General features: G+C 43.2%; 1 protein-coding gene across 3 annotated transcripts in view; it reads left to right on the plus strand.

Annotated features, from left to right (window-relative positions):
- The window catches only part of LOC127001553 (discoidin domain-containing receptor 2-like), a 135283-nt gene that overhangs the window by 83022 nt on the left and 38319 nt on the right, over positions 1-13942 (plus strand). For all 3 annotated transcript variants that reach the window (XM_050866194.1, XM_050866195.1, XM_050866196.1), the window contains exons 4-5: positions 3180-3356; positions 5991-6118. In XM_050866194.1, coding sequence (XP_050722151.1) covers positions 3180-3356; positions 5991-6118 — 305 coding nt within the window. The remainder of the gene's footprint in view (positions 1-3179; positions 3357-5990; positions 6119-13942) is intronic.

A 13942-nucleotide genomic window follows, 5' to 3' on the forward strand; every position in this document is an offset into this window, starting at 1 on the left:
GTGACCGGACTTACGGGTGACGGGGTGACTGGGAGGGGGAAGGAGGGAGACAAGGGTAGAGAGAGGGAGAAAGGGGTAATATTACGGTTAAGGGGTTGTGCCTAAATGACAGGGAGGAAAGGGAGTTAGGAAAGCAATATGGCTGTCCACTCCTCCTCCTCCTCCTCCTCCTCCTCCTCGTCCTCCTCCTCCTCCTCCTCCTCTCCTGGGTAGCAATAGAGAGCCAGACACTCCGCCGCGCCGAAAAAAATCAAGGAAGGGTCAGTCTGGGAGAACGTATGGACGAGGGGAGAGAGGGAGAAGGAGGGAGAGAGTAAGAGGAAGCCAAGAGAGAGAGGAAGGGTAAAAGGATAACTTGATAGAGGAAGGAAAGGGATACAGAAACGGGGAGGAAGAGAAGGAAGTGAACGAATAAGTTAGATGCATATACAAATAAACATTAACTACATACATGCTTCCGGACAGACAGAAAGACAGATTGACAACAGACATACAGACAAACACACAGATAGACAGGCAGACACACAGATACATGGACTCAGTGACAAACATACTTGAATATATGCATACAAACACACATGCATACATAAACATACACAGACATACATTGCATACAAACTTCCATACATATAAACATAACATACATGGAGATATTAACCCATACATACATACATACATACATACATACATACATACACACAAGCTTCGTTGGCTCCCGTTCAGTAAAAGTGATGTTCTCAATCGCTGTAATAAATGTTAAGAGTGTTGTTGTTCTTTTTTTGTTGTGCGATTTTTTTTTTTTTTAAGCGGGATTCGTAATTATACATAAATTATCCCCAGAAGGGCGGCGGAGGGTCGTTAATGCTGGTGGTTATGGTAATTAGGGGAGGAAAAAGCCAATTACACGGAACTTTTGACAAACACAACGGGGAAGGTACACCGTTGCAAGTACTTCTGTTGCTAGTTTTTTTTTTTTTCTGTAACTGCTGGTGATACTGCTGTTACTGCTGCCTCTGCTTTTCTTCTTCTTCCTCTTCTGCCTCCTCCTCCTCCTCTTCTTTTTTTCTTCTTTCTCAACTTCTTTTTTTCTTTTTCTTCTTCATCTTCTCCTTTCTCCTTCTCATCTTCCTTCTACCCTCTCCTCCTCTCCTCTCCTCTCCTCTCCTCTCCTCTCCTCTCCTCGTCTTCCTCCTATAGCAACAACAATATTAGAGATGCTACTATTACTACTACTACAACCACTACCGCTATTAATATCAGTACTACTACTACTACCACTAATAATTATAATAATAATAATAATGATAATAATAAATACCGAGAGCAACAACTGAATACAATATTATTCCTATTGTGTGTTTGTAGGAAAGCATGAACGCGGAGAGAGAGAGAGACAGAGGGTTGGAACAGAAGGGGGAGAGGAAGAAAAAAAAGGGGAAGTGAAAGAAAGAGAGGATCATGAGAGAGGATCATGAGAGAGGGTAAAACGAGAAGAAATAAGGATAGGAAGAATGGAAAGGAGAAAGGGTTGAAGTAAGAGGAGGCGAAGGAGATGTAAAGGGGAGGAAAATGACGAAAGGAAGAGTAAGAAAGGTGATGATAATGGAGACTAGAGACGAGGAGAAAGTAGAATAGAGGAAATAGTGAAGAGAAGAGGAAATTAAAGGGGTAAGGGTTGAGGAGGAATCTATGAAAAGGGTGTAATGGAATGAAAGGAGAGAGAGAGAGAGAGAGAGAGAGAGAGAGAGAGAGAGAGAGATGGGGAGGAGGTAGGGGAGAGTCAAGGGCAGCCGAAATGCGCGTAATAATGCTTACAATGTTCATCCATACCCATTCTGTCCCCTATAACGTGCGCACACACACACACACACACACACACACACACACACACACACACACACACACACACACACACACACACACACACTTTATTAAGAGGGTGACATCAGTACACACAGACAGCACTCACATACATACATATATATACATTAATCATGGGTAATACATAGAAACTTGATAAATTTAACTGAATGTAACAATAACAGTTAATAAAGCTACTTATCCAGAACATTATACAGAAACGCCAGGAACATTAATAGTAGTGCTGCCTTGGTATCATTATTGTTGTTAGATCGTATAGGAATTGATTACCTTTTTTTTCTACAATTAACCAAGAAAAACGTAAATGAGAAGGATATTTTTTTTGCGGCTTACACTGAATAAAAAAAAAAGTAGTTGATCAAAATAAGGCTACAGAAAAAAAAGATAAATTTAAATCTGCGTTAGGAAAAGAAATAGTTATCGAAGAAAGTAAGATAATTAGATTTTTGTGACTACTTGTAGTTGACAGTGGGTGAAGAAGGCGTGTGGGTGGATGGATTAGTGGATGAGGCAAGGCTTTTGTGAAGTAGTGGATGAAGGAAAGGGGATGAGGAGGACTTGATGGTGGGTGGGGTTGTGGGAGGGGGTGGATGACGAGGCACTGAGGATGGGAATGGTTGGGGAGGGGTTGAAGGAGGAGGGTGAGGTGGATGACATTTGGGGATGGCTGTGGGAGGAGTGGTGGGGTTGTGTCGAAGGGAGGGGGGGGTAGGGGGGGTAACGTAACACGCTTCACAACCTTGAATTCATAATGCTATCGACATCACCGGCCCTCACTTATTCACGTGTGCTGTCGAGAGAGAGAGAGAGAGAGAGAGAGAGAGAGAGAGAGAGAGAGAGAGAGAGAGAGAGAGAGAGAGAGAGAGAATTTACCTGTATGTCTTGTCTCTCACTCTTCATCCCAGTATATATCATCCCAACCCATTTTCTCTCCCTTTCCAATACTTTACTTCAGTTATACTCACCATCCTTTTCCTCCTTCTCTCCTCCCCTATAGACGGCCTTTTTCTCTCCCTTCTTTCCTCCCCTTTTAACGGTCTTTTTCTCTCCCCTTCCTTTACTTTACCTCAGTCTTACCATCCCTCTTCCCCGTCTCTCCTTCCCTGCAGTCAGCCTTTTTCTCTCCCCCTTCCTTTCCATTACCTCAGTCTTACTCACGATTCATCTCCTTCACCCCAGTAGACGGCCCATTTCACTCACCTCCCTTGTCTCCCCTCCCCTGCTGATGATCCCTCCCTCCCCTTTCCTTTACTTTCCTTCAGCCTTACTCACCATCCCTCCTCTCTCCTTCCCTGCAGACGGCCTTGTGTCCTACTCCATGCCGCAGGGGATCAGCCGCGGCGTGGAGGTGGACTTGCTCGACCTCAGCTACGACGGCACCACCACCGAGGGGCTGCTCATCGGCGGTCTGGGACAGCTGCATGACGGGATAGTTGGCGACCACAACTTTAAAACAGACATCGGCTTCGGCAAAGGTGAGGAAAGGGAAGAGTAGGTAAAGATAATTATGTGGTAGGGGCAGGAAGAGGTAAAGGAAATGGGAGATAAAGGGAAGGAGGGGAAAGGGATTAATAGGAGCAAGAATGATATAGAGACAAGAAGAGGGAAGGGAAAGGGGAAGAAAGAGAATATAAGGGACAGATTTGTGGTAGGGGCAGAAAGAGGCAAACACAAGGGGAGGTAAATGAATAGAAAGTTAAGGGGAAGGAAGGGAAGATTAGGTAAGGTTATGTGGTAGGGAAGGAAAGAGGCAAAATTATGGAGAGGAAAAATAAAGAACGATAAGGGAAAGAAAGAGAAGAACAGGGACAGGTAATGTAGTAGAGGCAGAAAGAAGCAAAGGTAAAAAGAAGTAAAGGGAAGGAAGGTATGCAAAAGAAAGGGAAGGATAAGTTAAGATAATTATATGATTGGGGCAGGAAGAGGCAAAGATAAGGAGGGATAAAGGAAAAAAAGGGGGAAGGGGAAGGATAGGTACATTTGTGGTTGAGGCAGGAAGAGGCAAACTTTAGATCAGGTAAAGGGAGGAAAAGGGAGAAGGAAGAAAGGGAAGAATTGGGACATATGTGGGAGGGGCAAGAGGAGACAAAGGTTAGAGGAGATAAACGGAAGAATAAGGACAGTAGATAGAAACAAGAATAAAAACAAGAAAGAGAAGAATAAAGACAGATAGACAGGAAAAGATGAAAAAGGGGAAAAGGAAAGAACAGGGACTAATATGCAAAATGGAGGGAGAGAAATGTGATTAAAGTATAGTAGGAAAGGAGAGGGAATAAACAAAAGGGAAAGAAGGAAAAGCAAAAACGTACATGAATTTTACTGCAGAAAGTAAAAAAATTAAAAAAAACGAACAGAAGAGAAAGCAAATGTTATGTTTGTTACTCGAGAAGGTAATAGCGAGGTGCTTAAAAATATATAACTCACAATGAGACACAATTGAAAGGAGGGAGACATGGCAAAAAAGAAACGTTGAATTTGCTGGATAAAGTTGGAAACAGTGAGGAAATAGGAAGCAGATGTTGTGTTTCAGATTTGAGAAGAGAACGGAAGCCATGAATTATATTGCGAGAACGGAGTCGAAAGCGGAGGGGAAACTCGATAAAAATGTACATGATATTAGCAGGATAAAAGTAAAAGGAAAGAACAAGTTGAAGCAGATATTGTGTTTGAAACTTGAGAAGAAAATAGAGAGAAATTGGAGTTAGATTAGTTAAGATAAATACAAGATCAGAAAGGAAGGGAAAATTTGTAGATTATATACTGAAGAGATGACAAACAAAACCAGATGAGAGAAACAGGAGAACACAAAATAAAGAAAAAGAAGAAAAAGAGAGAGAGTACAGCAGGAGGGTAACCACTGATAGGGAAGAGAACAGAAGGGAAGAAAGAGAGAAATAGAAAACGAAAAAAGATAAACGAAAATAAAACGGACGAACAGGAGAAAGGTTAAAAGAAAGAGGGAAGCGACCAGAAATACGGAGAGAAATGAGAGCGAGGGACGAAGAGGGGAGGAGAAGAGACATAAGGAGAGAGAGAGAGAGAGAGACTTACATTCAGACAGATAAATAGATTGGCGGATAATTTTCTGATAAAGCAAATCATAAAAGTCACACAAAAGCAAAACTAAAGGAGAGAGAGAGAGAGAGAGAGAGAGAGAGAGAGAGAGAGAGAGAGAGAGAGAGAGAGAGAGAGAGAGAGAGAGAGAGAGAGAGAGAGAGAGAGAGAGAGAGAGAGAGAGAGAGAGAGAGAGAGAGAGAGACACACACACACACACACACACACACACACACACACACACACAAAGAGGCTCAGTAACTATAGCAACGGAAGTGGCCAGATAAGTAGACAGGTATCCCGCGTCATTACCTGGCCGCCAGCACAGGTAATGGGGCAGCAGCTTCCCTCAACCTGCTGCTGGGGCGGGGGAAGGGCTGGAAGGGAGGCAGGGGGGAGGATATGGATGAAAAGGGAGAGAGGGGAAGGAAGGTTGTGGGATTTAAGGATGAGACGAAGAAGGAAGGAGGGAGAGGAAAGGTAGTTAAAAGGCACAGATAGGAAGGAAGAGAGAGAGGGAGAGAAAGAGAGGAAGTTGAAGAGGATGGGAATGAAATGTGAGGTAAACAAGTATGAAATAAAGAGAAATAGAAGGAGAAAATAGGAAAAGAAGGGTAGAAAAGCAAGAGATAAAGAGGGAGAGAGAAGAAGAGAAGGAGTGAAATAGGGAGGGTAGGAATTATATGATGGGGAGGAATAGGGAGGAAAGGGAAGGGCGTGAAAGAGGTGTAGGGAAAAGCGAAAAAAGGGAGAATAGCAGTTGAAAAATGGTTTTGATGATAGTGTCGATGGTAAATGATGCTGTAGTTTAAGTGTATTGTATATCTGTTAGCAAAGTTTTATCTCCCCCTCTCTATCTATCTATCTATCTCTTGAAACATAACCCTATATCCCCTCCATTTTAAAAACAAGAGATTCAAAACAAAAGAATTAGCACGCCCCTAACACCTCATTTTCCCTCATACAGCTTCAGGTATCATCATCACCCTTTCAATTAACCTGCTTTCACCTGCCTCTACCTGCCCGGCGCCGTCTCACCCCGCTCCTCTCCACAGGCTACGAATGGGTCGGGTGGAAGAACGAGTCTCACCAACCCCTCGAGATTGTGTGCGAGTTCGATGTCGTGAGAAACTTTACCTCGCTGGCAATCTTCGCGAACAACATGCACACCAAGGAAGTGGAGGTGAGTGGGGGGAAGGGAAGGAGAAGGAGTATTGAAGATGTAAAGAAGGAAAGGAGGAGAAGGAGTAGTGAAGGAAAGAAAGGAGGAAGGAAGAGAGTAAGAGAACACGAAAGCAGAGTAGAGAGAGAAAATAGAATGAGAAAAGAGGAGGAAATAGAGATATAAATATAAAATGGCATGCTGAGAGAGAGAGAGAGAGAGAGAGAGAGAGAGAGAGAGAGAGAGAGAGAGAGAGAGAGAGAGAGAGAGAGAGAGAGAGAGAGAGAGAGAGAGAGAGAGAGAGAGAGAGAGAGAGAGCAACTGACAACTAACAGAGCAGCTTTAGCCAGAACAAATATAGCTACAGCTTTACACAGAACACCGCGCTAACAGGGACAGATCATATGCACAACTGTTGCCGGAGCGAAAAACAAAGAGAGAGACAGAGGGTGGAAAAAATAACACAAAGCAAACTCGACATGAACTACAATTATTAGAAGTGAAAAGAAGGTGACGAGGGAAAAGGAGAGGGATGAAAAGGGAGAGGGAAATGGGTAGGAAGATGTAGAGAAAGTGGATTGTGAAAGGGAAGGGAATGGAAGGGAGGAAAGGAAGAAGCTGAAGGATGAGAGAGAGAGAGAGAGAGAGAGAGAGAGAGAGAGAGAGAGAGAGAGAGAGAGAGAGAGAGAGAGAGAGAGAGAGAGAGAGAGAGAGAGAGAGTAAGAACAATCGCAGTAGACAGATATAAAGATAAAAGTTACACCAATCAACCGACAGACAGACAAACTGACGGACGCACAAAATGTCAAACAAATAAACACACAAAGACTACCCACTGCTATACACACACACACACACACACACACACACACACACACACACACACACACACACACACGGGCCGGACTGTTATTTGATTAGCATGTGATTGTTTTTGTGTTACCTCATAAGGGGCGTCACGTCATAGCTCATACCTGTTGTGTTGTACTGTGTTGATCAAGGCACAGCGCTGCATGAACTTGTTTGCCTCTGTTTTCCATTACGTACTGAAGCCATGCAGGGAAATACACGTCACTGCTAATGCTGAAAATTTAAAACGATAATGGGAGGGTTGGATAGTGCCTCATGGTGTTTTTTTTCGTTTTACAGTAGAGGAAGCATCTTTAAAGGAGTGTTTTCCATTACGTACTGAAGGGCAAAAAATATATAACTCACTGTTAATACTGAAAGTTTAAAATAGTAATGGAAGAGTTAAATAAGGTCTCATGGTGATTTTGTTTACAGTACAGGAAGTCGCTGAAGGGCAAAAATGAACGGACTTGTTTGCCGGTGTTTCCATTACGTACTGAAACCATGCAGGGAAATACACGTCACTGCTAATGCTGAAAATTTAAAACGGTAATGGAAGGGTTGGATAGTGCCTCATGGTGTTTTTGTTTTTTTTCGTTTTACAGTACGGGAAGCAGGTCAAGGGGGTGCTTTCCATTACGTACTGAAGCCATGCAGGACAATATAAATCTCACTGCTAATGCTAAAAAATTAAAATGATAATGGGAGAGTTTAAAATTTTTCATGGTGATTTTTTTTACAGTAAAGGAAGCTGCTCAAGGTCTATAATGAATGGACTTGTTTGCCGGTGTCTTTTTTTTTCCATTACGTACTGAAGCCATGCAGGGAAATAGATGTTACTGTTAATGCTAAAATTTTAAAACAGTATTGGAAGGTGATTTATTTATTTTTATTTATTTTATTTTTTTTATTTACTGTACGGAAAGCAACTCAAGGGGGTGCTTTCCATTACGCACTGAAGCCATGCAGGAAAATAAATGTCACTGCTGATGCAAAAAAAATAATCAGTAATAAAAGAGTTGGATAGTCTTTCATGGTGTTTTTTTACAGCACAGGAAGCAGCTCAGAGGCAAAAAAAAAAAAAAAAATCCCGCTAGCACTTTTCCTATAAATGAAAGTGGAAAGGCTGAAAGAGAGGTCAATTTCGGATGGAGAGTTGTCTTGATGTATTCGATTTTCAAGACAAAGATTGAAGGTATAAGACATATAACATAGAACGATTTCGTATTGCCACCCACACCAACACAAGGATACACACGCAATCTCCTGCTACGGATGGAAGGCTGAATAGCACTTTGGGGTCACTGAAAGGCCTCGTTTGAGCTTAATTGGGGGTGGAGGACAGGTGTGGTAAGGTCAGGTGTGGTGTACTTGCCGCCACTTCTGTTTGTGAGTAGTAAATTGAGCGTCGGGTGTGTCGTGTGTCAGGCCGCGGCGGCGTGAGTATGTTAGCGCGGACGTGAGTGTGTTAGCGGCGGCAGTTAAGGTTGGCTGGTGAAGGAGAGGAAGCGTTGGAGTGGAGGAGACGTGTTGGATTTCAGTGGGTAACGAAAGAGTGAGAAGAAGAAGAATACGAAGAGAAAGGAGAAGAGAATGATGTGATTGCTTAAGATTGAAGAGAGAAAAAGAGAGAAAGGGGAGGAGGTGGTGGGAGTGGAGTACAATACGAAAAAGAAGAAAAATATGAATAATGGAAAAAAAATGACGGTTGTGTTACTGATAGATTTCAAAGGATAACGAAAGAATATGAAGAGAGAGGAGAGGAACAAGAAAGAGAAGGGTATGTGACTGGACGAACGATTAAGAAGAGAGAAGAGGAGAAGAAGAAGTAGGTGATTGAATTCAAATAGTAACGAAGGAGGAAGGAAAGGAAGAAGAATACGAAGGAAAATATGAACAGAAACAAGAAAAAATAGTCCGTTGTGTTATTGGCGTCCGCTGTGGCGAGATGACAGGATATGAGAAAGGAACGGAAATGGAGGATGAAGATTGAGAAGAAGACAAAGGTAGAAGTGAAAGAAGACCAACCTCATCCTCAGTAACAACAAGAACAGCAACATAAACAACAACAGTAGCAATGATATGTCAACTCTTATAAGAAAATGTGCATCAACTAAAACTGCAGCAATGATAATAATAATAATAGCAAAGCGACAACTATTAAAATCCATGGAGCCGTCAATGAACCTCTTGCAAGTATCCCGGTTACTAAGGCGGAAGGTCGGACGTGAGGAAAGCGGATCCCAGCACAGGAGATAACGTTAAGTGACGAGGAAACGAAACTGTTGTGTGACTCGGCGACTTGAGAGATAAATAGAGAGAGAGAGAGAGAGAGAGAGAGAGAGAGAGAGAGAGAGAGAGAGAGAGAGAGAGAGAGAGAGAGAGAGAGAGAGAGAGAGAGAGAGAGAGAGAGAGAGAGAAAAAAAAGAGAAAATAAAAAAAAACACCACCTAAAAGATAGAGAGAGAGAGAGAGAGAGAGAGAGAGAGAGAGAGAGAGAGAGAGAGAGAGAGAGAGAGAGAGAGAGAGAGAGAGAGAAAGATTTATGCTATAGTTCACAAAATAGAATAGGTAGAAATGCAAATGAAAAAGTGAAAAACGAAAGACATAAAAATAAGAAAGGTGAAATTAAAATAGCCAGAAATGCAAACAAAGAGAAATGATTGCGAGAACCTTTGAACATGAGGATTCCCGTGAACCTTCCGGAGTCAATCTGCCGGAGCGATCTACGAAGCCGAGGGAAAGAGAATATCCAGAAATTCTAATTCAGTTGCAACTCAAATTCAAGTCGAGCTATTCGTATAAAAAAATGTATTAGAGGCTTTAAAAAAAATGCGTAAAAAATGTATTAGGGTCACAAAAATTACACCGATGGCTTGAAAAGATTTTGTATGAATTTTAGATATTTTCTGGGGAAGGAATGAGAGAAAACGTGAGTGTGTGACCCGTGACAAAACTGAGTGAGGGGAGTAAGGAAAGAGAAGGTGGCGCTCTCTGTTACATGAAATAGGAGATACGTGAATGTCGATAAGAATAATTAAGAGAACATGCGGAGTAGTGCGACCTTTTTGCGTCTAAATCTGTGACTAATTAGTGAAGATGACGAGAGAGAATGCGTGATTATCTTTATTAGAAATCGGAATAACCAAAGATGCAAATAAGAAAAGAAAAAATCGGGGTACCACAGCTGCTCTCCCTTCCTGGCGTGTCTAATTGCCGTCCTTATGCGTTACAAGTGATACGGATTGCATGCTCTCTCTTAGAATTTCATGTCAACGTTTCTGTGCGTCTCCTCCCCGTGTGAAGTTTATCGAGTCATTACCACGGGCGAAGTGCAGTGAACGTGTGTGTGTGTGTGTGTGTGTGTGTGCTGTTGTTAAAGTTACTCTATTAACCGTGACCCGCCGCCGCCAACACCGCTTTCCCGTGTCACTTTCCCGTGTGGCTTTGCGGCGGCACAAATATAACGACGTGCAGCCAGGAAAGCCCTCAGTTACCGCCATAAATGTACCATAACCGTAATAAATGCGTATATGTACAAGAGCGGTGATAAAAAAAAAATATCACACACATACACAGGCCGGCACACACACACACACCCACGCACACACGCTACACGCAATATAGCTAAGCGCCGCAAACGAGAGAGATATACATAAACAAAAAATATAACAATGTTTAATGAGTTTCCTGCTAAAAATAGACTCAAAAGTTGGCGGAGGCTTGAAGCTGAAGTTGGCGCGGCTACGGAACGTTTGCCGGAGGAGAGCAAGTGGTCACCTTTTTTTTCCGACGCAAATTAAAACCTTACGAGAGAAGGAAAAGTTACGAAACCAAGGCGTACAGGAAGAGAAGGGGCGCGCTGCAGTACACACACACACGCACGCACGCACACTTACACACACACACACACACACACACACACACACACACTCACTCACTTTTTTGGTTTCTTCCCGTGTTTCTTTCTGTCTGGAGCATCGTTTTGTAAGTTTTTTTTTATTATTTAGTTTTCCCCTTCATCTGTTTCATGTATAGGAAAGTAAACACACACACACACACACACACACACACACACACACACACACACACACACACACACACACACATCTGCACAAATCATTTTAAATCCGGAACAGGTGGAAGCGTTGGTTTCGAAGTTCAAGATAATAATATAAAAACTGCTGAGCGTGAGGCCAAAAGGATACTGAATAATCGAGAAGTGAAGGAATGTATTAATACCTTATACGTCTCTGAGGGAAGGCAAGGAAGGAGGAGAAAACGGTGTGTGTGTGTGTGTGTGTGTGTGTGTGTGTGTGTGTGTGTGTGTGTGCGCCAGAGGAAATATAATGTGCAAGTTCCAGAATATATAAAAGAAATGAGCGAAACGATCAAGGAAAATTTCACTGTTAGAATTGTAAAAAGAAAAAATGATACTATAGTGTTATGACTTTTCAACAGTGGCAGTTTGAAAGGCCAAACACATTTCATTAGAGGAAGAGAGATGATAAGGTTAGAGGTTGGGTAAGGAGAGAGAGACAAAGGAGGAATATTAGAGGATGAGTAGGGGAGGAGAAGGAAGAAGAGGTGGTGGAGGAGGAGGAGGAGGAAGAGGCCAACGACTACTCTGCGGAGAAAAATGTTACATCGGGGGCAACGTTGCTAGATTGTCGTACTCAGCCGCTTATATTTCCCGACTTCCTAACCCCAAAATGTCTTCTGGGCTCCAATAACGAAACACATTTATAGTTATCGTTTAAAGAGTTAGATCCTGATGTTTCTTGGCAATAGTTAGGCGTCAGAAACCGGTAAATACTATGCTCTGAGTACGATAATCTGCCAACGGTGATCGGGGGAACAGAATCGACGGGAGGTAGACACAAACAGTATTCCGTTAATGGAGAGTTTTGGGAATGACGCTTTGAAAGGCTTGACGGTCACTTAGAGGCGAGTTAATAAGGTGAATGAGAAATAGGTGATATCGAGGCAACAGTCAGAGTTTAGTTAGTCGTTTGTGGTGTTTTCTTATGAGAGTGTCCAAGAATATTGTGTTAGTACGATCCAAATCTCTTTAGTTTTTAGAGTCGTATCCTCAACAAAGTATCTTATTCGATATATTTTTGTTTTGTGTTTTTTTCCTTGTGTTTGAGGTTTTTAGATTCATTTTATCCCTGCATTTTATCACATTGTTCTCCACTTCTTTCTCCTCCTCCTACTCCTCTTCTTCCTAATTTCCTATCCTCCTCTTCCTCTCTCTTTCTCTTTTCCTCTTCTCCTCTTCTTCCCTCTTCTACTCTTACTCCAACTTCTCCTCCTCCTTCTTTTCCTTAATTTTCCCTCCTCCTCCTCCTTCTTTTCCTTAATTTTCTCTCCTCCTCCTCCTCCTCCTCTTTGATTTCCTCTCCTCCTCCTTTTCCTTTTCTTCCTCTTTTCCTCCTCCTCCTCCTCCTTCTCCTCTTCCTCCTCCTCCTCCTCTTCCTCCCCTACTCATCCTCTTACATTCCTCCATTTTCTCTCTCCTCTCCTTACCTACCGTTTCAAATCCACTTACCTTTGCTTACCTGCCCTAATCCCCTCATTATACCTTCCCCTCCCCTCCTCCGTCCCCGTCCTCCCCATTTTTCCTTTTCCTCCCCCGAAATTGTCCGCCTGTGTTTTTTCTCCCTAACCCTCCGTATATTTGGTTCTTTCCCTCTGTATCCCTCAATCTTCCTCGTCTCTAATAATTTCCCCACTCATATCCTATCTCTTTTTTACCTCTGCGCCTCTCCCCATTTTCCTTTCTCCCTCCCTTTCTCTCTCTGTATTTCTTTTGCCTCTCCCTCGTCTCTTCCTCCCTCCCTTCTTTACCTTTCTTTTCCTCCGTCTCTCTCTCTTCTCCCTTCCTTTGTGTCACCTCTTACCTCTCTCCCTCTCTCTGTATCTCTTTATCCTCTCCCTCGTCTCTTCCTCCCTCCCTTCTTTCCCTTCCTCTCCCCACATCTCCCTCTTCTCCCTACCTCTGCGTCTCTCCATTCACCTCCCTCCCTCTCTCTGTATCTCTTTTGCCTCAACCTCGTCTCTTCTCACCCTCAGTCTCCCTCCCTCCCCTCCATTCACCTCTCTCTCCTCCCTCCTCTTATCTCGAGTTTGGGTCTGCTGTAATTACCATCCCTCCCTCGACTGCTCTGCCACATGTTTTAATTGCTCCGTCCATCACTGCCGTCAGCTTTCCTTCAGACGGATTCGGACGACTGAATACGGACAGCCATAAACCGAAGTAAACACGGATATATATTGGGAGCAGGAGGAGGAAGAGCGGCTGGGCGAGAGAGGGGATTGTGGCTGCCGTAGTAGTGGTAGAGGTTGTAGTAGTAGTAGTAGTAGTAGTAGATGAGTAAGAGCAGTAGTGGAGGCTGATATAGGGCTGTAAAAGTTGTAGTAGTGTTGGTTTGAGTAGTAAAAGTAGTCGTAGAAGTAGAATCATTAGCTGTAGTGGTTGTAGTAGCACCAGGTGAAGTAGAAGCAGGAGTAGTAGTAATAACAGCAGTAACCGAACGATATATGGTCAAAGCGGATCAGAACTACACGCATAAGACTTCGATTACCAGTAGCAGTAGTAGCAACAGTAGCAGACGTAGCAACCGTGGGATCTGGAGTGCAGGCGCGTCAGGGGACCCCATCCGCGACGCACCATGTTCTCGCAGCGGCATAACAATCGCCCTGTACACAAATGAATCGGAATAATGCATCGGAGAGTCGTGCAGGAGGAGGTGAGTGCAGGCGGGGCGTTGCATTGCGTCTCTCTGAAGGTGGAAACTTTGACGTAATGAGTTTAATTGCTTTAGTTGTAATGGGTGTGGTGGTGGTGGAGACTGTTTGTTAGTTGGTCTCCTCCTCCTCCTCCTCCTCCTCCTCTTACTCTGTCGGTCTAATGGTCCTCATCTTAATGTATGAACAGGTATTGCAGGTCATTAAGCTTACTCTCGGTACAGGTGTGGCTTGGTATTATAAGTT

This window comes from Eriocheir sinensis, chromosome 21 (assembly GCF_024679095.1).
Source record: "Eriocheir sinensis breed Jianghai 21 chromosome 21, ASM2467909v1, whole genome shotgun sequence".
NCBI classification, from domain to species: Eukaryota; Metazoa; Arthropoda; class Malacostraca; order Decapoda; family Varunidae; genus Eriocheir; species Eriocheir sinensis.